The 24921-nt window shown below is 38.1% G+C and overlaps 1 protein-coding gene across 1 annotated transcript in view; it reads right to left on the reverse strand.

Annotated features, from left to right (window-relative positions):
• ZSWIM6 (zinc finger SWIM-type containing 6) overlaps positions 1-24921 on the reverse strand; it is a 110107-nt gene that overhangs the window by 32636 nt on the left and 52550 nt on the right. Inside the window, exons 2-4 of the mRNA XM_030968994.1 lie at positions 15315-15671; positions 6301-6449; positions 5630-5780 (exon numbers count right to left, since the gene is read on the reverse strand). Of these exons, the coding sequence (XP_030824854.1) occupies positions 5630-5780; positions 6301-6449; positions 15315-15671 (657 nt within the window). The remainder of the gene's footprint in view (positions 1-5629; positions 5781-6300; positions 6450-15314; positions 15672-24921) is intronic.

Below are 24921 nucleotides of genomic sequence, written 5' to 3' on the forward strand. Positions count from 1 at the left end.
CTGAACACAGAGAGTACCATTTAATTTCTCATCAACATCATAAAATAAGATGACCAAGAGAGACCTGGATCAGCATGAAGCAAAACCACAACACATTCACTAACTCTATTCACTGCCCTGCTTTGCCAAGGACCTCTTTGGACACTTCTTTCCCCATGACAATGCCATTGTATTTCTACTTCACGAGAAACTAATCCTTGACTCTAAAAAAACCCAACTCTCCTCCCCCGTTAGGAGTTCTTATATATCAAAATGGAGGAAATCTAGAAATGTTTGTCTTGGAACATGCAAATTATGCAAAGTTGCTTCACCTTGAAGATAAGCAATAGGATATGAAGATACTGAAAATGGCAGGTCACAGGAAAAAACCTGATTCTATAATCTACATGTTGACAAGGTGTTGGGCTCCATCACTCCATCAAGCAGTAGATACTTAGATTCTTCTACTTGACTGCTTTCATCAGATTAAGCATCTGGGATTTAATTTAAGAGTTTCAGCTTTATTAAACTGTCACAAGAACAGCCCTACTCTGATAACAGTAGCTGGTCTAATTATGGCCTGGTTTAGGGTTGACAAGTACAATGATTCATTCATGGCACATGAGAAGCAATAAAAAGTTGTTTTGCATTACAGCTTCAAAAATGTAGACACTTTTTTCATTTAATTTGTCACTTAGCTTTTGCTAAGAGGACTGTTAAATTGCAGTAAGAGGCAAATGGGGCTTTTAGTTTAAATGCAATCCCCATATTTAAATGATCTGTAATGGCACAGCGCTCAAGTGGGAACACTATTGTTTCACAGTGGGCCCTGATGGTGACATGTGACTTTTGTATTCAGGTCCTGTAATATCCATGTGGCTAAAGGGCTTCCAATTTCATTTCACAGCCAGAAGCCTGCAGAAAACACCAATTAACTTGCAGATCCCATTTGCCAACAAAACAGTCTCTTCCCAGTGTCTGGCAGTGATCAACATTTAATTCTAAAACAGAGCCTCACAGCCATCATGATCCCTGGGCTGGTGTACAAAGTCAATTTTCCCCCCTTTTTAGGGAAATATTTTATTTTTGCTGAGCACAAGCAACTTTTACTTTATTTTTCATGGATGAGTATTAATGACTTGCCCATCTACACAGTCCATTTTTCTTCTCTCTAGACTACAAAAAAAGCTTTCCTTCAAATCAGAGATCTCAGCTCAACAGGTCTCAGCAGGTATTTGCTTTGCATTTCCATTTCCATACTCCATTTTACCAGTGCAATTTAATTAAAAGGCAAACCAAGGGGCTTCAGATAATTAATCATTATAACATCCTAAACTCCTCAACCATGGTCACCATGAGTCAAACACCTAAAAAACAGCATGTGAAATTTATATACTGGGATACCATTTAAACAGCAATGTGAAGAACTCCAACTCTGCTTTAAACTCTGCAAAGTGGAATCCATGTATTACTGTGGCGAGTTGGAAGTAATCACCAGTGCATCACTGAAATTGCCTCTAAATTCTCCTAGCTTGAGAAGTATTTGAGCAAGCCTTAGAGCTCTCACCTGTAACCTTTCCAACAGTATACCTCTGACATTCCATAAGTAGCATACAGCTCATCCCATTCCTTGATGTAGAACAGGAACATCTGCTAGGCAATTATTATATTTTACTCCCCATCTAGAGGTTTTAAAAAACAACTGCCTAGTTATGTGGAAGACCTTTTTCTATTAACACGATGCTTTTGCACAAGAAATTAGGACTTTGTACTAAAAAATTGCCAGATTCATACTTAGACCTAAAGTATTTCATTTGGGGGTCTTGAGTGGACATTTCAGTGATTTTTAGGGGTTTTTTCATTTTTATTTTAGGTGTGCAGGGTTTCACTATTGTTGTTTTTAAATCAGCACCTTCATTCAAACCCAAAATGACTTCTACTGAAATCAGCAATTTACCACAAACTTGAACAGGAACTATGATCAAAGCTCAGTGTGTCCTTCCAGTACCCTTGCCGACAACCAATGCCAGGCAGGAAGCATCACTTAAATTCTAATGAAAGGTTCAAATGACCCAGTGAAGGAGCAAAGCTGAAGTTAAATTTAAGTATGCTTAAAAGTCTATGCCAAGATGGAACTGACAAAGTGGCCATATGCCTAGCAGTTGGCAGACAGTATACCAAGGCAAGCAGGAGAGCCTTTATTAAGCAGAGTCTATATTTAGTTACTTTGTATGCCCTAAAATTCTCCCTAACTACAACAAATGGTTACCTACCTGCGACATACATAAGAGTATAGCTAAAAGATTTTTCTTGAAAGACATATATATATATACATATATATATATATGCCTCCTCCAGATTATTCTTAACAGGTAATAAAAACGTTAGATATGCAGAGGCCTGTGTCTCACACCCTCCATCAATATTTTAGTTCTCTAACACTCTAGAAGATAACAAGCCAACACTTCTTTGTAACACCACGATAGCATGACTCCTTTAAACTCAGTGTCTGAGTTGCCTCTTCTACTAGAACAGACCATATGTTACAGGGGCTATCCTGATTTTCCCTCTGCAGTCTGCTATTGTACCTCTGGTCTCTCTTAAAATCTACTTGAACTTTTAGTACATTCACTATTTTTTTTCCTTGAGATGCAAGTTTCACATGGAAAAAGTAATGTTTTATGTGAAAACAGAGAAACTCAAGTAAAGTAAGATCCTAGCAAAAACACTGCAGAAGCTTGTAGCCTTCACATCAGGTAGGAGTTAATCTGGAGCAATTCACACAAAATTAACAGCGTTTTGGAGGCAACTTCCTATGCACCAGTGGAAGGAACCAAGATATCCTATCAGTGGGGAGAAGAAATAGACAGTTTAGAATCATAGAATCATGGAGATGGAAGAACCAAGTTAAGTTCTACCTGTTGCCTGCTGCCCACCTGGTGCGACTGAAGAGTATTTGCAACTGAAACCATGGTCCAAGATCAACATATTTTGATTCTCTTAAGAGGTGTCAGAGCAGTCCAGAACTGAAACAGTACGGTCAGCCTCACACTGCAAATACAGCAGCTCAGGCAGTGGTAAGGCTGCTTTTTGGAAGTGACATCTAGAATTCTGATTAAATAGAGGTAAACTAAATTCAATTAATCCAAAAGAATTTATTATTTGATCCTGCAAACAGATAGATACCACCTCCTCTACCTTCAGATAGGTGTTGTCAAGAAAATGATGTTAAAGAAGACTGATGAAACAAGAGGAGTCGCTACAAAAATTTTAAAAAAACTTTTTCGTTTATTGACAGCATGTGGCAAGACTGCTACAGGTAACAGATGGAGAACACATTTCTGCCTCTCCCACCACCTACCAACTCAACTCTCATAAGCAATGAAGCATGAGACCCTCCAGGTTTCAGTAACATGGGACACAATTTTGTTCCATGTATGTCCATCTAGGCATGTGCCTTGCTTGGCAAAAACTGTTATTTTTGGCAAAAACAAGACAAGGCATCATAAAAATGGTGGTTAAACTTGCAGTTATTTCTAGACTCCAACAGAGCTTTGCATGCTACGATATTAAGGATTCTGATCATAGAAGTATAGATAATTAGCAGTTTATTAGCCTAGTGTTTCAATTAGAGAGAACATAATTTTTGCTATACAGGTTATATCCAATCTTATCCCACCAGTTGGTATCTCATTCAATCATGATCATTTTTGACCTCCAAGAGTGCAAAAGTTAAGTTTTGCATTTGAGACTTCTTTTCTAAATGAAGCATATTACTCTTACTTATATTTTATTTCATTTAGCTTGATATTGGACCCTTAAATTACATTAAGAGCATTATGATATTTGCTCTCTTCTTAACTTTACTTAATAATGTCTCACAGGACATCATCTGTAAACTTTTGCTTATTTGTTATTAAATGTTTTTATGTTTTCTGCCACATAAGTCAGACATAGCCATATCAACCAGAGCACATCAAAGCAGGCTTCTTTAAGTATAGACTTGAAAAGCCTTTCCAGAATGAGTACTCAGGTTTCCACTCCAAATTCCATGAATCACAACGCAGTTCCATTTAGGCCATGCGTGTCTCCAGTTTGCTTTAGGAAAGCCTCCAAGTCCAAGACACCTGTAGTAAGGTTTGGAATGCTAAGACAGACACATTAATACGCTCACTCATACACTCAGTGAATTACCTCTCAGAGGAAAAAATTAGATTTACCACTGTATTTTAAATCGGGTTGTCTTTAATCTCCCACACACTTGCATATCTACTAGTCAGTAGTTTATTACAGCACTTGATATCTAGGAAAACAATGCATGTGGCTACTTTCTATCTTTCCTCTCATGACGCCATATTGAAATACTGTTGACATTCACATTCAGGTCGCATTAATTTTCCCTTCAAATAACACTGTATCAATAGAGGCTGAGAGGGATTTAAAGCAGCCCTGTAGTGAAGTACTTGGCGTTACTAGTGGATAAGAGGCTGGACACAACCCAGCCATGGGCACTCCCAGCTCAGAGAGCCAAACGTGTCCTGGGCTGCATCCAGAGCAGTGTGGGCAGCAGGGGAGGGAGGGGATTCTGCCCCTCTGCTTTGCTGAGACCCCACCTGCAGTGCTGCATCAGCTCTGGGGTCACAGCACAAGAAGGATATAGACCCATTGGAGGAGGTCCAGAGAAGGACCACAGAGATGACAAGAGGAACAGAGCACTGGCCATAAAAGGAATGCCTGAGAGAGTTCAGGTTTCCTCAGCCTGGAGAAGGCTCTGAGGAGAGCTTAGAGCACCTTCCAGTACCTAAAGGGGACCTGCAAGAAGGCTGAAGAGGGATTTTTTACAAAGCATGTAGTGATCAGACAAAGGGGAATGGCTTTATAGTGAAAGCTGGAAAGTTTAGATTTGGTATTAGGAAAAACATCCTTTACTGTGAAGGTGGTGAGGTACTGGAACCATCTGCTCAGAGCACCTGCGGATACCCCATCCCTCTAAGTGTTTCAAAGCCAGGTTGGATGAAACTCTGAGCAAACTGGTCTAGTGATAATTGTACCTGCCCATGGCAGGGCAGTTGGAACTAGGTGATCTCTAATGTCCTTTCCAACCCAAACCATTTCATGGTCCTGAGATGCGATTCTTATAGATTTTGAAAATTTCTGAAGTAGTAGTTCAAAACTGTATTAGTGAGGTCCTGGACATCAGTTCGAATATACCTTTCCCATTTCAGCCCATTTCAGCAATGTTAATTGTTAGTCTTCTGTATTTTGTCTCCTCTCTTGCTCAGTAATTGACTTCTGTAACTGTGAATCGGTTTCTTCCTCAACCTTTCCAGCTCAGCACTAGAGGCTTATGTATTTCACCTCAGCAGTATAGCTACATTTCCACTTTTTGCTTTATTCTTTCTAGAGCCTCTAGTACTTAAGCGTTGGAATTGTACTTCTTTTATACCATGTTCCCTCTCTCTTCCAAATGCAACTGTCTCATGCTGTAGGTCAGAAATTCGATTTTACCCAAACTTAACTGAATAAAAGAAAACTTCAGGAAACTCTAATCTGCTCACCCTAGAACCACAATAGAAGTTTTTCTCAACTCCAAATATACAACTGTTTCTTTATTAAACATATGAACACCTAAATGAGTCTGTGAATTTACCCAGTTCATCCCAGAGCTGCCTATACTTGTCAGTCATTGTAGTTCCTTGTTGTCTCCAAAGCGACAGACGGGGGTCAGCCATGAACTGTTCTGTTATCAACGTCAACATGCGAGCTCCATTTGAATCTCTCATTTTTAGCATCTCTCGCACCTAGGAAATGAGTCTTTTAATACAAACTTGAAAAAAGCAAAGCAATCGCAGTACAGACAATATGCTGCAGTGTTAAATATTCCCCTTTTGCTAAGTTAGAAATGCAATTCATATGTGCGATGACAAATTTTTAGGTAGAAAAAACAGTCTGCCTTCCCAATTTTTGACAAAATTTTGGGACCAGTATCCAATTGCAATTCTTTAGAGAATTTTTCCACAAGCAATCCACAGGTGTATTATACAAGCTGCTGTAAGGTTTTCCAACATTTTGGGGGTGGGAAGGAAGAAGAGAACAGCAAAGCTGTAGAAGCTTGAAATGTTACTTCATATCCTTACACTGATCAAGACACACCAGATTGTAGTCCACTGCTGTACAACTCATTGTCAAGTTGCCATTGTATTCCCAAGGCTTTGTGTTATTTTAGAATAGCAGAATCTAGAACTTTGAGTAAGATGCAATCAAGTACAGACCAGCTTGGAGAACAGGGAAAAGAAAAAAGGTTCAGAGTACTCAACACACCTTTGCAAAAAGCAAATTGAGCTGCTTCCCTGATCCATGGTATCCACCCTGGGAAAGGAAGAGTTTAACCTGTTCTTGGACTTGTTCCTCATCCAAATGCCAGCAATTTTCATCATCTATGCTAGCACCTGCTGTTGGGTCAGGAGCACCTGCAAACAGCAAGAAAAGAAATCATTATGTTCTATATGACGAATAGAGGCTCTTGAGTCCAGGGGAGAGGATTACTGCAGAGGGGTTTTTTTGTGTCTTCTCCTTCTCTCTTTTGTGTTTTGGATGCCTTGATTTTAATCTAAACAGTCTTTAAAATAGACTTAAATTTCTTCTCAGTAGTCTTAAGCACTTAGAAATTATACCTATGAAAAGGCATTTAAATACATAATATTCTCTTCTCTGACAAAACATTAGAATCAAGGTAAGGGTTTTTCTTCCCATCTCAGCAGCTACACTAGAATGATTTTACAAGGAAAATTAAGATTTTGAATTATATTTCTACCACTGTGATGTTAAAACCACTCTCCCCAAAACACCTGTGTAATTCCTGTACCTTCAGCAATCTTGCTCAGGTTTAAATGACTGCTAGTGAGCGCTGCTATTGATGAACATGAGGAGAATCATCACCTTGGTGTCTCTGAGCTGTGATGGCTCTGCAAATCTAAACAAAGAGTAAAAAAATCCCCAAACAAATCCAAGTCTTAAAGCACTAAAGGCATTTCCATCATAAGTAAGAGCTATAGATACTTTAGACTATGCTGCTTTCAAGGAAGCATTTTTACATAGGCAATGTCATCTGCACAGAGTCAATTTAGAGCAACTCGACTTGAATCAGCCCAGTATCAACTGAAATGACTAGATTCACATCCAGCAGTGCTTTGGCCACAGACTGCCATAACGCAGCTTTTGCAGATCAGACCAGTGATGTTCCCTCTCTTAAAGAATGACAAACTTAACTAAAACAAGTTCTTGCACCATGTAGTAAACTATGTTTTTCTGAAGAACCCTGCACCTCCACTGGACATCTTCTAAAAGGTCTCCAAACTGAACAGGCTGAAAAGTACTTATCTACAGTGTTGGACTCAGCTCAAGGCTGGGAATCACCATACCACATATCAGTTATTTTAAGCATGGCTGATACTCAAGTTGACTTTACATTTTAATTTTTAATTTATCACAGCTGCATAATCTCTATCTCTATCATGTTTTGAGAAGATGTTATAGAAATTAATCATGTTCAACAATCTCTCTCGCTGAAATCTGTGTCCATGTTACCTCTGTAGAAAAGAAGAAAATACTGCCAGGGAAAGAAAATGACATAAATTTCTGAAAAGCTGGGATTTTTTATAGAAATCCTAAAAACTTAAAAACCAAAATAGCTACAACTCTGCAATGTACAGGAAAAAAACCCATTGATTCTATTGATTCAAGACTTTGTTTCACAATTGCAGCTTTGCCATGAAGGTGAAGCTTTTAAATGACCACAGGAAATGCTGAACTCTTAATTAAATGAAAATGCAAACAGAAGATTTAGAGGGTCAGAGGGATGTCTTACCTACAAATTGCTGAGACAGTAAACAAAAATATGTTCCAGCTCAGCAACTTCCTAAACTGCCTCATTTTCACAGCCTAAAGCTGGGAACAATGCACTCCTGTATATATACACACATATGTGTTTAATTAGTAAGAAATTGTGTCTTTGGAGGTGTGAATAAGCTCTCCTGCTTTCCACAGGAACACAAAAAATGTCTCAGAAGACAGGAATCAAGCTCGAGACAGCACAAAAACCAAGGAATCAAAAACCTGCTCTTCTACAAATGTTTCCATCTCCAATTTACTTGTTTTAAAGGGCTTTCAATTGAGTCAGCTACATGAAACATATACTGATAAGTCTTTGGTTGCACAGAACAAGATAAAAAAGAAAATCAAGCCACACAAGAATAAGCAGTGCAGCTGTTGCACAGACCAGGTTTGCAGTATCACCTTGCAAACAGTTTAAATATTTTATTGCTCTAAAACACAAAGAGGGTGAAGAGGAACTATGTAAAAGCAACACTATACAAGATACACTTAAATTTGTTCCTTACTTCAATAGAGATTTATCTTTAAATAATCTTGGTATGGTTACGTTCAAACTGAATTAAAAATAGCCCAGTATTCCCAAGCTAAGCTTCCCTTTTTAGGGGATGAAAAAAATCCTTCTGCAACTGTTTACACTTTATCAAAAGTTCACCTGTCATTTTGTGTTACAAGGTTAGAAAAGCAACGCAGCTACCACGGATTCTTTAACAACAGGTTTCCTTTACAAAAATAAGTGTGCCTGCTACTCAGGGTCACCAGCACTGCCTCCACCAAGGCTACTCCTGCCAGTATGATCCCAAATATATCTTAACCAGGAGCACAGTATCACTATACTCACACCACTGTTACTTGCAAGCTGTTAGGCCAGACAACTAAAAGCTGAAGATGCCAAGAGTCTGCGCCTTACAGTCCTCTTCAGCACAGTACATAGATATTCTGACTCAGAATGATTTTCTTTCTTACAACATCTTACATAGGCAACATTCAGTATGATCAAAATTTTTAATTCTAAAGAAATTTCAGTGCACATATAAGCAGTACCAGCTACAGTTGCAATTCACTCATATTTCAACTCTGTTGGAAGTCTTCAGCAGTGGCATAGGGACACTGTGTCTGATCGGGCACAAGTCCAGCCACCTTCCCACCAAGGCAGCAGCCAGGCAGCCTACTGATGCTGCTGGAAAAGCCTCAGCTTCTGCTGCTTATCATTCTTGTTTTGGGGTCAAGACATGACCATCTTCCATGTCTCTCAACTAGACACTTTTCTAGGCACTTTTCAAGTTCACTAGGTTCACCTACACCCAGGTGACTCATCTAGCCTGTTTCCTCTCCCACTCAAACAGGTCATGGATGGGATTTCTACACTGGCATTTCTCTTCTGAAAACACAGGAGTGGGTGAATAGGTAAGAAACTATCTGAATGAGCAGGAGGAGGAAGCTGCCTTAGGGGCTGTGAGAAGCCCTAGCAGTAGCTGTCAGGAAGGCTCAGGCTCAGCATTGAACAGGCAGAGCTGGAGGCTCAACTCAAAGGAAGCAGCAGCTTCACTCAGGGTATGGCATGGCCCTGACCAGCACTGGCAAGGCTTTGGCAGAAGGACAATTTGGCTGCAGAGAGGAAAGAGGAACATGAGAAGCCCTGAACTTAAACTCTGCAGGGCAGTTTGGTACCAGGGTTAAACCCTGTCTCCCACTTGTAACCTGGGGATAGGTGTTACTCATGTGCTTTAGAGAGATGTCATGATGATACATGAGTTCACATTTGAACTATGAAAGTGAGAAGTACTGTATAATTATGCTAATAGTAAAACCTGTAATTAAAGTGTGTCAGTTTATAGACACTAAACTAACATATTAATCTCTTTCTCCCCAGCCTCTGGCTTTTTAAACTTTTGCCATGACTGATCTTTGAAATACACTGTACATCATGTACATACATTTAAACACAATAAATAAAGTCTTCATAACCAGTATACAGACACATACAGACTTACTCATGCTCTTTTACTATAATTACTAAATTGCAATGTCAGCAGTCAAAGCAGGAAGATTGTGCACAACTGTTTGTGACACTGAACACCTAATAGTATTTGAAAACAGGGTAGCAGCCTCTTACATTTAGGGGCATAGCATGTTAAATATAACCAACTCCCAAGTTCTAAGAAGCAGGAGCATTTGAAAAATAAACACTTTGTTCATTTACACAGCATTTAAAAACAACTGCTTTCAAGACGAGCAACCATGTTTAAGAACTGATGCTGTAGAACTTAACCTCACAAAACAGAAGCAAGTAGGAAGCAATGACTAAAAATGGATAAGAAGTTCTTATATTGCCAACCGCTAAGGGGCAGATCAACAGGGAGATTTGGATAAAACAAGGCAAACTGCTTCCCTGATCCTTATTTCTGCAGTATCAAAAGAGTTGACTTCAAATAAAACCATGCTGAATTATTCACTCGTAGCAATCTACACAGATATTTTCCTGAACTTTCTAATAAAAATGTCATTAATTTAAGTATACAAATGAACAGTAAATCAGTTACATTTTATTAAAAGTCATCCCACGGCAGCATTAAGGAGAAGATATGGAAAAATTATTATAAATAAAAAATATTACTTAATGAGTATTATGTGAAGATTGAAAGAAACCCAGCCAGAAACCGATGTTGCTAGATGCTGATCCACAACAGAATAGTGATTGATTTTAAAACACAGTATACTCGAATTATTCTAAACAATAATTACATAAAACCAAAGATCATTAAAATAATGATTCAGAAATATTATTATGTCTTTGATTCTCCAAACTATTCCAAGTTGAGACATAAGTCACGTAACTTCAGGACTTCTGGATGCACTACTTAACACCTGTTCAGCAGTTCACAGCACCAAAGGAAAACAGCAAATGCTATGAAGCAGTCAGTGGTAACAACACAAAACATGAAGACTGTGCTAAATTGCAGAGTGATAGTGAGACCCTGGAAAATGCTAAAGATAGATTCTGAAAATGTTAGGCTTTGTGTTTTCTCAGATCACTGCACATGCGTAAGCAGTATGATAAATGATATAATTGTTAGATGTGATGATTGTTTAGTAATGAAATATAATTATTATATAATCATAGGAAGAATCATGAGAAACTATGTTGGAAACTTAAAGGGGGTATGCTTAGCTGAAATCTATGTATACAATAGAACAATATAAGTTTAATAACATGAAAGTTATATAACGATAGAATATAAAAGCATGTTAACCTTGAATGTATGTTGGAATCAGATTTGAGGTGAAAAGCACCCCTGATTTCCAGAGCTCTTAATAAAAGCACCAGCATATAATCGCTTACGTGATTATGTGTTTCTGAACGCTAACAAGAGGAAAGTTAATTAAATCCCAACAAGTTTTTTAACTTCAAAAAGTTCTGCATTCCCTCTGTACATATAGCCAAACATGCTGTATTATCTACTAACAATATCTAACCTCTCCTGCTAAAATCTGCACCTCACAAAAATCCACATCATCATATAGCAATACATTTCAAAACTTATTTGTGCATGGCAGATAGAAGAACTTTATCAGTATAGATAAGCATACTTTATTTTAATTATTTATCTTCCATGTCTTTTAGCAAAATCTCACTATTTTCTATGCAACAAGTTTTATATTTATGTTTAGTGTATCTGAAAAAACCTTTCCTAAAAATATTAGTTTCATAAATTATTTTTCATGCTACTTTGCACTACTAGTCTTTTCTTTTTATTTTTACATTCTACTACTTATTTACATTTAGTTAGGTTTCTTGAATTTCTCTAGTTTTGGCTACTCTTACTTCCTCCCCAGATCTGGCTCACCAAACAATTGTCATACTAAGCACTTTCATTCTTCTTTAAAGGAAATTCACCTCCACTTCCTGCGTTCATCTTTTGCAACTAGACCCTCAATCAATTTTGCACTTTAGGCAGGGCCATGTGAAAGATTCCATTATGTAATGTTAAAGAAAATAATTTATTTTTATTCTTTTTATTAGCAGATCAGCAATATATTTTAATCAGCCCCACCCTACCCCACAATATTCTATTAAAACACCCATCATTCTTGTTAATACATTAAGTACATCTAAACATCTATTAACCTCTACCTCCAGATTGCCTCTTTGAACTTAATAGTTATAGGAATAATATTAGATATTCTGAAATTTTCTTTGAAAGCTTTTTTGTTTTCTTGTAGATGTTTTCTTCTTGAATGTCTCCCCCAGCACTGCTAATATACATTACAAACTAACATTTGTTGAGGATGTGCCCACATTTGCCTGGACAAATGCAGAAAAAAGTAGGGAAAACAAGGTGCCTGTCCTGAAGATGAATGTACTTCAGCTGCTTCCTCTCAGACCCTCCCTCTTAAATTTGAGTTCACCTGTGGATCTGTACTGGCAAGTGACTTTTATTGTGAGTTGGAGAATCAGAGAAAGACAGAAAGTCTGGAGAAATCCATATATTTCCTCCAAGAGCAGAGATTGCAACAGCAGCAGTAAACACTCAGGAAAAGAAAGAGTACAGCTTAAAAGGTAAAAATTTAAGTAGGTTTGCCAGGCTGTCCTTACACTAAAACCATCAGAGCCTTTTTCACTAGGCACATAATAAAAAACCAATGCTAATACAGGACTAATACAAAAAACAGACCTTCCCTCTCCCTCCACCCATCCCACAGTTACTTGCTATTTCCACTCAAATTCTCATGAACACAGGATGGCCTTTCAACCAATCTACTGAAGTGAGAGTTTCATACCTATGAAAAGGCAGATCTAAGATGACAAATGCAGCTGACAAACTGTTGTCATCCTGACTGCTCTCTTCCTAGAATACACATTCTCTCCTACCAATGGTACAAAAATTAAAAGGAAGGAAAAAAGCCTCAGCTAAGCAAGACCCAAAGCTATATCCAGCCTCCTGTGAGAGCACACCCAAACTAAAATCCAATGTGAAGCCAGCAGTTCTGTAGTACAAACACCAGGGAGGGTATCAGTATTAATACATGCAGTTGTCTTCAGTACGGATTACACACCACAAAACTCCAGTTGAGATCATCAGGAACATGAACAGCTGTAACAGTGTCACATGAAAAAATCAGAACACAGTAACTTCTCAAAATTAAGAGGTGCTTTTGTGCTCTAAAAATATGAAGAGCACTCTTGCAATCACCACCAAGTGAAAATAGCATGGCAAATACAGAAAAATATTCCCACTAAATCACTTGTCTCTTCTGAAGAAGTTAGCGACTAGCCAACACATTCTTCTGATTTTAACAGCATCCTCTTATTTCTCCCTGTGGTGAGGCTCAGTCATGAAGCAAGAAAGGATATTGCATCACTTGTTACCACCAAGAAACTCAAAGAGGTTGGTTATTATAAACTTGTGTCAATATAAGTCACTTCCCTAATTCCCCCAGTAACCTCCTGAAAGGTGGCCAAAGACAGTCATTGAATGCTGCATAATACAGGTTTGAGCAGGTGAAACATTATCCAATTAGCTTTTTGTTTAAAGGAGAGAACTGATGTTGTTTCATCTAATCATCTCTCTCATGAGCCAGCTCATAAGGAAGACAAGACAACTGTGGTCAAAGCTCTTCCAAGTCCCAGACCATTCAAACATACAATTAAATACTATTCAAGAGCTGACTTTTTTGCATACCACTGAAAATATACGAAAATTGGAGCTACTACAGTGATCACAGAGGAAAAAAAAAAGAATGGAAGTCTTATATAGAACAACACTGAAAATAAACTACCTCTAGGCAACATTGAAAATAATTTCCCCATCCAACTCCAGATTCAGAATTTCTCTTAATCAAAGCTGTTTCAGGTTTTTCTGTGCCAGGTCTCCTCTACTTTCAATAAACAAGTTTTTCCAAGTATTTCTTCTCACTTATCTATGCCTTGAAGTAGAATTTAATGTAACTCCTCCTCAAACACCAGTTCAGTGAGGTGAGACTTTTCAAAGCAAGGCAGGTCTTCAGGACAGTTTTGTGCTACAAGCTCAACATCTGCAGCAGAGGAGGTATGACAGAGTAAATGGTGATCTTACATTCATCACCCTATGATATTAGAATGAGAAACATTTTATTGGTTATTTTTCATTGAGTTTTTTTGTCAGGTGTATTATTTTTAATCTAATTTGATTAAAGATTAAAGAATTATAGTATGAATCCCAGAAGAACACTTCTCTACAGAAGAACTCACTTTTTTCTTATAAGAACTATGTGATTTTTTCCATTGCCCCAGTGCCAAAAAAGACCACAGCTCCTGAAATTCACTTTCTCACAGCATCACCTGTCTGCACCTGTTAGGGTCACAGAAGCATAAGGAGAAAGTTTAAGCTGCAGATAAATCCTGTCATTAAAATGACTGGGTTTTTTCTGCCTACACTATAACTAACATACATATGGTTTTCTTTATCTTAATATTAAGCATGTTGATTCTGTTTGTATTGCAAGTTCTTTGAGTAATGGTCACACCTCAAATTTTTAACACAAGACCTGCTCCTGTCAATGAAAAAAAAAAAAGAAAAGAAGATATTTTTAGATATCAGGTAACTTATTCTTCCCCCCTAAGTTGCCCTTATACTTACAGCCCCGGCCACCTGAGAGGACGTTTCTATCAGGCGACCTTACAGGAACACAGGACTCTAATAAACTAGCTGGGTCACCTCAAACCCACAACTACCCACTCTCAGTTCAGCAGGGTCCACAAAAAAGCCATTTCAGAAGCCTCAAGTCAAACTCAGCACCCTTTAACAAAAACAAGTTGTCCACAGCAAAAAATAGCCATTAAAATCATGTGCAGCAGAGACAGCAGGAAAGATCAAGACCTTAGCTATGCTGTAACTGCTGCAGCACCAACAGGAAAAAAGCACTGAAATGCAGTTTTTATGTTTCTTCTGACATCATATATACATATATATATATAATATAAACCAAATCCCAAAACTTATTAGAACTATATTTAATGAATGAAATAACAGTAACATCTACTTGGTTTTATGTTTTGTTATTAAAACAAAATTCCACAATCGAAGTGTCAGAAAACTAGTACAAAGAACAAAATAACAAGACACCACTGGTAAGTGGATAAAAAGAGTTTCTTTAAGCAATATGGCTATACAAAGAACACCTCTAGTCAGTTTTCACTAGTTGGAAAACACAAGCATGAAGCAGGTCACTTATTAACTGAACTGCAGAAAACATCAAGCTCGTTGCTTGTGAGTTCTTTATTCCAAAGAGCACCATTTTCTAAGTATCTTAAAATGAAGGTTCAGTAGAAGAATCCTCTTTAGTGGACACCAGAATAATTCAGCACAGAAGTTAACTAGGCAGGTCACATTCCTGAATGTACAAAAAAAATCTCAAAACTTATGAGGAAATGAAACAAAAGGAAGGACAAGTATCAAACTCACCATGGACTTGATTGATTTCTGAATTCTGAGAAAGGATTTCATCTGCTAATTTTTGAGCAGTTGGCAGAACTTCTGTGTGGTGTACTGTGATCAAATACTGCACAAATTTTTGTAGTTGGTCTCTGTTCATTTGAAAGAGTGTCTCTGAAATGGGAAGATGAAGTTTGACCTGATCTGGCTTGCGGATCCGATATAAAGAGAGTGCCACAACGTGGGCACAGTAAAATATGTCCTTGTTTCCACAGCTACAGGTCACTGAGGTAATCTTGCAACGATCAAAGCTGATAGCTACATTGCAAATAGTTTCTGGCTCCGATTGCATTGCAGGCTCTGTTACTGTGCCACTCAAGTGGAAACCTGTGCAGGAGGGGAAAAAAAGAACTTAATGATATGTGTAAAATACTATACCTCATTATCAAGGAAGTTTTGTTAATGAAAAACTATACATCTCAAAGAACTTGCTTTAATTACAAATATGATTAATCCTTTTTTCCATGCATACCTCTTTCATCTTAAATAAATCAAAAGGGGAGTAAGAAGTTAGTCTACAAGCCCTCTGCCATACCCACAACATTCATAGAAGCTTGACAGCAAGAGAACTATTTATTTGGTAAACGACAGTTGCAGAAGCAGACCAACATCACATCAAAACCAAAACGAAACTACTCAGTAAATTAGCAGCAATTTTCCAAACCCCCCCACCAGGGAGCCTACAGCAACCACCAGCAAATTTAAGCATTCTCTCAATAAGTGAGAAGGAAGTAGTGCACTCTAGTGGCATGAACTCAGGTTCTAGCTCAACTCCAGCTGACTCACTGACAAGTCACACATCTCTTTGCTTTCACTTCTCCCTCCACTGAGCTCATGCTAATGCTCACCGTCACCTAAGTGATCCAGTAGAATGGCTCTGTTTGTGCAGCATTTTGGACATGGAAACTGCTGCAGTTACCAATACACAGCATGCCAGACTTGTAATACTCAATGAGACACATATGCACTGTTCCAGATGCATATGCAGTCTGCATTCTGGTCCTGTTTTTCCACCAGCTTAATAAAGCACAAGGCAAAAGAACTAGGTCTGTGTGTATTGTAAGAAGACACAGTACATCCTAAGCAAGATGCTTCCTTCAGCAAATATACCACATGTCAGCACAGCACAGGATCTCAAATGCTGAAGATTCAACCTAAACCCACCTGTCTGTCCAACACGAAGGCCCAGGCTTGGCTCTCAATGCTTTATCACTGAATACCAGAATAAGGGGGTTTCTTTTTGATTTTGCATAAGCATGATATTGATTTCAGCTCAAGCATTAAAGCAGAGACACAGACACAGGGCAATGAAACTGAATTTCATATGCTGCACCAGGCACTAGATTTGGGAAGTCCGCATGCAATCTGAGATAGATACAAGTAAGGTGTTATGTAACAAATACTTACAAAGGAAACAATATGAACCCACACTCCCTCAACGTGAAAAAAATTATCTAATATTCTTGAAATACCAAAGAAGTGTACTGCAGGAAGCCATATCCCATGAAAATTAGACATTGGGGGAGAGGGGGAAGCAATATATACATAGCTCTAATCCAAAATGCTGTATCCCAAACCAGTTTTGAAAAGCTCTAAATCTTTCAGGCAACAAAAAGGAAAATCCTTTATTTTTTCCATTTGTTTATACTGTATGTTTCAGAGCAGGTTATGCAGTCACCATCACTGCAGTACTCTCACACTCTACCCTGAAGACAGTCATATGCATACACTAACATTGACTTTGCAATGGGGTGTTTCCCAGGTAGTTAGAAGTTGAGGCCGAAGAGGCAGTCAGTGTAAAGTGCAGACAGAAGAAAGGCAGCGGATGAACAAGACCAGGATCAAGTAGCATTCTTGCTCCCACCCTCCCCTCATTAAGAGAAAGGGAGTGGAAGTGCACCTCACATCATGAGCTCCTTTCTCTGTCTTTCCTTTTGGTTTTTAAGTAGTCAGAGTGTTTAAGTGCCTACTCTCAAAAAAAAGCCTTTGTAAAAGTCTAACCAGCTCTATTTATTTCTGGTTCATTCTCAGTAAGTGGAAGTTCGATTGGTGGTCCGAAAGAAACTGCATGTGAGATTATTTTAATTCCACTTTCCTGTGAAGCATACATAAAAAAACTCATCTATAATCCATGAGCTGAGGAAAAGTCTAACATCGGAACACAGAAAGAGCCTAATCCTACTCCTTCCTACTCCTTGTAAATAGGGGGAAATGTAGGAATCCATAAAGTTAGAGGGTTTCAGGTTTGTGGGAAAACAGACAGGCCTCAGTGCAGCAGAGTTATAGATATTGCTGATGAATCTTGTTAAGCTGTAGCGAAGACGTGAGGAATAGAACAATAGAGCTATGTATTAGCGATTCGGAATAACTTTCTAAGTTGCAAAAAGTTTCTGTAGCAAAGTTGAAATTATGAATAGGGTTGTATGCCTTGTTTTCTTATAAATGAACAAGTAAGCATTGTTTTAACTCCAGCTACGTGTGCTTATGTTGATTGGATAGAATCACTGTCAATATGCTTTCTCTCTGTGTAATTGGCTAAGATGAGTATTTGGTGACTTGTAACAAGTGAGTTTCTTTAGCTCGCTGCCTAGATGCGAACTGTCAAGATTTTTGCATAGACAAAACTATGTATTATATAGATTCTAGAAAATAAACAGTTCCGACGCATCCATCAGTGGTCCTGTCCCGTTCGTGTCTGTATATAAACTGCCAGCGCACCTGGACTCCCATTAAATACAGTAGCAAAATGCCCAATGAAAGCTTTTCTGTTAAACTGATGCAAAGTAATAAAAAACCAGCCACTTTCAATTCATCAGTATATTGTTCAAGCATTCAAAAAAGTTAAAACCCTCCTGGAAACATGAAGGTCTCCAGAAATACTCAGAGTTAAGAGCGGGCCTGCTCTTAAATACCTGCACTGCTTAGATACAAACACAGGACATGGCTCCCTCTCCACTGGGGGCTTTATATGAAGAATTCATGTTACAAGCACCAAAATTTAGAAACACAGACACTGGTCTAAACAATTACAATGCTAATACAGTCACCTTACTTAACCTACCCTTCTTAACTTACTGGGAGTTTAAACAAATTAAACACCTGGCTGCTCTTGCAGGCTAAAGACGTAGAAGCTCTGTATTAACTCTCACACTAAGTATCTTACTTATGAAACACTTTTTGCTCCTCTTTATCTGTTTGTATTTTTAAAGAAAGAAATTGCTGTTAGCAAATATGACCTTTAAAAAGTTTTAACCATATCAGAACAACCAATTCAGGAGATTTCAGCTCAGAAGCAATGGTAAGGCTGTTGTAATTTAACCCACCAGAAATCAAACGACACTGTCACCACTGACCCTCAACATTGCAGAGTACTGAACACATAGCTTTAATTTTTTTTTAGCCTAATCATCTAATATTCTCCTACTAACGTATGGAAAAGTTGGAACAGGTAAAAAGTTGATGCACTGTGCTTTGCTAGAAAGTGTACACCAGCAGTAACTTACAGCCTGTCAAGAAGCAAGATGTTACATGCTCCTGGAAAAAAGACAAAGGGACCTATGCGGGGACATGAAGAAAATGACATTTCACTAACAGGTCCAAAGGAGCAGAAAAGGTCTCCAGCTAAAACTTGTGAGCCCTCACCCTAAAGAAGTACTTTCCTTCAAAGGGAAAATTTCTCTTTTACCCTAAGTTACAGAACCTTTGCTAGAAATATTTATTCATTCCAAACCACTCCAAGAACAATGATATTTCAGTTTTCAGTTAGAGAGCTCATTCATTATTAGCTAAAGACAACAAAAGTGTTGAAAGCAGAAAAGCGTGTTCACTACAGAAGCTATTTATAGAACAGGCAGTTTCAACTTTTCCTTTAGCACTGGCAGTTTGAAACATTTTACTGTTCTCAAACCAGCCTGTGATCAGTAACTCAAGCTCAGCTAACATGTCCAATGCACAGAGACTTCGCACTCTGCAAAAATGTGTTTAGAAAAGCAGCTGAAGCACTAAGACAACGTATAAACTAAAGTTCTTTTACAAAACAGCTTTGTTTCTGTTGGACACTCACTTCAAAAACACCTCAGTGTTATTTAATAGCCAATAAAATAGCATTCTCAGCTGTCATAGTTTTGGGAGGGAACTGTGCCAAAGTGCCATTAAGAAGAAAGCATTTAAAAGTCTGATTTTTATAAAGCAACTTTAGCCAAAATCTGCTAGACAGCATTCTGTTGACCAAAAATATTCTGGGACTTTAAAGTCACCTGATAACTGGAAATTCACACTATTACAATGTAGTACTTGCCAGCACAAGGATATGTGCCTGTCATAACAAAAACACCCACCACTTTAGAGTAAAACAAAAGCAAGTTCAAACTATAACACACTAAGGAGTAGGAAAAAACAGTGGCATGTGGAGAAGCAGTAGCAGGTAGGCTTTTAGTTACTCAAGCCAGAAGCAAAGTTTGAAATATTGAGTCTCACTACCTCATAGGGTAAGTCGCAAAACTACTGCACCAAATAAGCATCATTAATGACATCTCATGAGCTTAATTCATTTCTAATGCCAGTGTTAAAAAGCATCATGCTTAATAGGCCCAAGTCCAAAGAGACATTTTGAAAACATATAGACTGAAATGAACAAGAACTATCAGAAGTAGCCATGTAAAATGCTGGGGGTGGTGTGGCCTATGTCTCTGTGCATGTTCAGTCAATAATTCCAGCAGCTAAAAACAAAAAAAAAAAAATTTGAAACACATCCATAAATCACCACTGGGTATTTATCTTTCACAGAAAATCTAAAAATATCAGAAATCCATTAGAGTAATACCCCAAAGCTTAAAAATGGTTCTCTTGATTAGCTTTCTGTCATTTCTGTCATGTACCTTTTAACAACATTGTCCATGCCTCATCCACTATGTACACATTCTCCTAAAATCAGGAAGTATACTACCAGCTGTATTTGGAAATGAATGTTCTCCTTAACATTGATCCACCGACTCTTTTCCCAAGTATACATACTGCCTGCAGGTAAGGAAGACACAAGAGCTGTTCTACTTTCACAGAAGAGGCCAACAGATTAAGTTACTTACTGAGAAAAAACAGAAGGACTTCTTCTGTTCTGGGAGCTGGGTAATTCAGTGCACAAGACCTACACAGGCACCTCCCCTGCATATAACTTTACATTGGTTATCAGAACTGTACTCTCTGTCTTTAACAATCTTTAAAATAATTTGCAGGCCTACTAGCTCACATTTATTCAGACTGCTATATTACTTGGCAAACACATAATCACTGTGTAAAGTGTAAACACCTCTGTTTCATCTTGCCCACCTAACAACAACAGACAGAAATGCTTCTGGAAAGTAGTTTCCAACCCTGCCCATTAGTTACTTTTTCATACTTATAGCAGTGGTTACATTTTTTTCCCCAAGACAAGCGTAAGTCTAAACAATATTTAGCTTATTCAAATTTTGTCTTTCTAGAAGTGGTTTTCCTTTGCAATGGTAAAGCAGCATCCTACATTCAATTCTGTCTCAACATTGGAACACTCTAAGAACAGATCAACAACAGGCTTTGAAATTATTACAAAATCAAAACTTTGCATGCCACCTTAGCCTGAAGCTAATTTTAACAACCTTTTCATAAAACAGAGAAAACACTGATTTTAAATGTAAAATATTCACCCATCATATCTTAAACATGCCAATACAAAGATATTAACGAGCTGGAAAATAAATTAAGAACAATACATAAGATGTTTACTGTTTCTGATCAATGGATAGGGTATGGACAAACTTACATTTTGACATCACCTATAATAAAATTAGTATCACCTCTGCACCCAAACACTAACAGAGGATCTGTCTCAACTAACCACTTGGATTCCACAACTCTCTTTCATAAAGATAATAATCAGGATTTGGCATTTCAGCACTTTTGCAAGCAAGACAACGGGAATAGCATTAAGTCCATGCACACAGGACACTGACAAGTTGAAGGTTCACTAGCACTGATACACTCCCAAAACCATGCACACTGCAACAGAAGCAGCCGTAGTAACTTGAACAAGATTTATTTGTCCCAGCACTGAGTTCAACAGTTGTATTTAAAAACACCAATCTTCTAGGTCTTCCAGCCCAAACCTCCAAGTCTGACAACTGTTCAACTAATTATGTCTGGTGGACAAAGGCCTCCACTAACCCTCCAAGCCAACTTTGATCCTATCTCTGGTGCTCAAAAGCAGACACATACCACTGCAGCCCAAGCAGGAGCCATGGATGTCTGTGTATAAATCCATCCAGATTACTCTTCCTTGAAAGAAGGAAAGGCTGTGCAAACAGCAAGTAACACAGGAAAATGCCTTCCCCTACCCAACATCTATATCAGATCTGGACTGGCGTAAGACAGACGCAGACTGCCGCAGCTCACACTGTCTGGAACAAAACACGCACTAAATGAACATGGCCTGAAGGGCCTCTCAAGGTCTCACTGCTATCCCTGTGGTTAAACAACTTGCAACCCACCCCACAGGAACACCACACAAACCACGGAATGGCATTCTCATCAGCACTGCTCACACAGCCTCATATCACATCTCTGCAAAACCTGAAAGTTGTCTGCACTTCCACTCATTTTATACAGATATAGTCAAGCCCATTTTAGGTGTTTGTAAGCATTAGGTTTTTAGACAAAGGGAAATAGCAAAACCTTGGTATAAGAAAGAGATGTATTTATAATGGGGCTTTCCAGATAGCAGTAACAGAGCTTTCCTCTAGCACAGTGATGCTCAACTGTGATCTAGGATGCTGTGGCAAATGACATTTATGGCTCACAAAGCAGAAGCAGAGATGAAGCAGACAAATCTCCTCTATTAAAGGCTAAACACAGTGCCAAGAATCACTAAACTGTCAATGCTGATAGTCTTGTCAAGTCACAAGGCTAGGAATCCATGGCTGCAGGTCACTCTCTCTCAGGTGTACAAATCAAGCGTTTTCACTGGTTTGTTGTTTGTTTTTTGTTTTGGTTTTGTTTTCCAGTTTTGCCATGTTGTTTTGTTTTCCAAGGTCATCAGTTTGAAAGAAACTATGCTCCCCTATGCTACGAGTTTAACAGCTCCTCTCTCAGTACCACATATCCTGGGAGCACAAAAAATCTCAGTGTGAGCCTGAAAACCCCAAAGCTGATAGACAGCTAAGTACAGTCTACTGTGAGAAACCAGCAGATAGGAGATTTATTTATATACATGACTTTTTTTCAAATAATATAACACACAAAGATCACGTAACAGCAATTTACAACAAGAATGTGAAGAAATAATCTTTGTAGAATGTGGGCAAATCAACATTTTGTAATTTAGAACGCATGGAATATCGTAATCCTCAAACTTTTGAGGGAGACTTAATAGCCTAGCTGAGGTGAGAGGAACTGCATGGATCTGTCATACAGCAGCTTGCTACAGCAAACTAGAAATCGCAGTCATCAAAACTACTCTGATGCTGAATAAAAACTGGAAATAAAATTAAAATTAAGGCAGGAGTAACAAAAGAGTAACAAACACTCAAAAAAGCTGCAAGAAGTGCGAGCTTTTAACGTGCCATGATGTCCCAATCACCTACCTAATGTACACTTAACTGTTTATAGGTAGATTTTAATCGAATATAAATATACACCAACATCACACTCAAGTTTACATTTATCCATAACGAAGGCTAGAAACAAGAGGTTAGGAGAGACTACTAATCTACATTTTAACTTTAGTAAACAAACCTTCACTCTGCTGGCAAACTTCACAGGCCCGTGTTTATGGCAAAGGGAAACGCTTGAGACAGGCGAATGTGCTGACAGTCTACAGGGAGCTGCACCCTGAGAATACACTGAGAGTGCCTCAGAACAAGGACTGATTACAACCACTCTTCACAGGAGCAGCGCACAGGTATTTGTTTCTAGCTTCCGAGGAGGAATTCACTCCTGCTGTGATGGGGAGAAGCTGACATCTTTCCTGCAGCCACCAGGCAGCAGAGATTCCTCCCATAGCCCAAGGTATCCATCGCCCAAGGTGAGACCATTTCAGCTTTTATTACAACTTTGCATTTTAATCACATGTGCAGAGAGAAACTATTATTACTTGCTAGGGCACAAGTAAAATATCACATATGAGAAAGTGACTGCAAATTACTAAGAGAAACAAAACTGAGCAGACTAAACCTCTCATTAAAATATCCTTAAAGCCTAACAAGAAACAGGTTGCTCTTGCATTCAAAAAGGTAAATACTCAGAGACTTTCAGTTGTTTTGAACAACTCAGAAGATCCCTTGCCTGTCAAATAGATAGAATGTGATTATTTTTTGAAGTTACTATTTACTGCTTTACGGCTAACAGCAGAAGTTTTTGGTATTGTATGTCAAGAGTTAAGGTTTATCTTCAACCACAAATTGCCTATCTCCACCAAAAGAAAATAAAGAGAAATTAAATTACCTGAGACTGAAGAAAGCCTTCAGCAAGATCTACTCATTTAAAAGGGGGAGAAAGAGGACACAGTATAACAACCTTGTCTTTTTTTTTTTAATTCCTCTCTGCCCTATCCACATTCTTTATTGCTGCTATCACGTGTTCTTTGCTTATGTTACACAGGTTATATCAGCTTCACTTTATTGTCCAAAGTTAGTGTCCATCCTAATTAGCAAAGCTTTAGCAGTAGCTGTCTACATGTTTTTCAAGGACAAATTAATTTGATTAACATAGGCCACAGAACAGCAAAAAACTCAATAGAAGGTGTGGGAAAGCAAGACGGAAAAACTGTGAAAACTACATTCTGTTTGACTCATTGCTTAATCATCAGGGAAAACTGGGTTTTTTCTTACCTGGTAATGACTTACATTACATTACATGGTAATGACTTAATCAAATTTGTATTTGTTAATTGGAAGTAAATAAAATCCTAAAAAGGAAGATGACAGAAATCACTGATATAAACTTTGAAAGAAATTTTTAAAATACTAGAAAATTACTTCTTCATGGAAAGAGTGTGTCTGGATTTCCACAGCCATACTTATAGTTTGAAAAAACCAGCCCAGGATGTCTGAAACACAGGCATCCTGCAGTAAAAGGTACTTAGGTCATTTCAACAACAGAAAACATTTAATTGATTGAGTAATTTAAGACTGCACTCAGTTCAAATCTAGGCTATTAAAAAGCACAAGCCAGTGTAATTGTGAATCTAAACTGACCTTCCATCAGGAAATGTTATAATTTGCCTAAAAGAGGAAACTACCACTCCCATTTCCATTACTAACTGTGGAATTAATAATTTTCTTTTGTTTAAACAGGGGAGTGGGAAAAAAAGAGCTCAGTGCTGCACTTGTGCCAAATGAAAAATGGCACTAAAAGTCACAGAATGTAAGGGAAACCCTTTCTTTATGGCCATTATTCTATTTTTGTAATTGTATACTAAATATTCACAATGACAAACATTCACAATGTTTTACTGCTCTATTTTTTTTAAGAAATGCTGATGATCACTGCAGGAGTCAGGTTATTCACTGAACTGCTACTTTATCAATAATCAAAGCAGAGGAGAAAACAA

Source organism: Camarhynchus parvulus, chromosome Z, assembly GCF_901933205.1.
Source record: "Camarhynchus parvulus chromosome Z, STF_HiC, whole genome shotgun sequence".
NCBI classification, from domain to species: domain Eukaryota; kingdom Metazoa; phylum Chordata; class Aves; order Passeriformes; family Thraupidae; genus Camarhynchus; species Camarhynchus parvulus.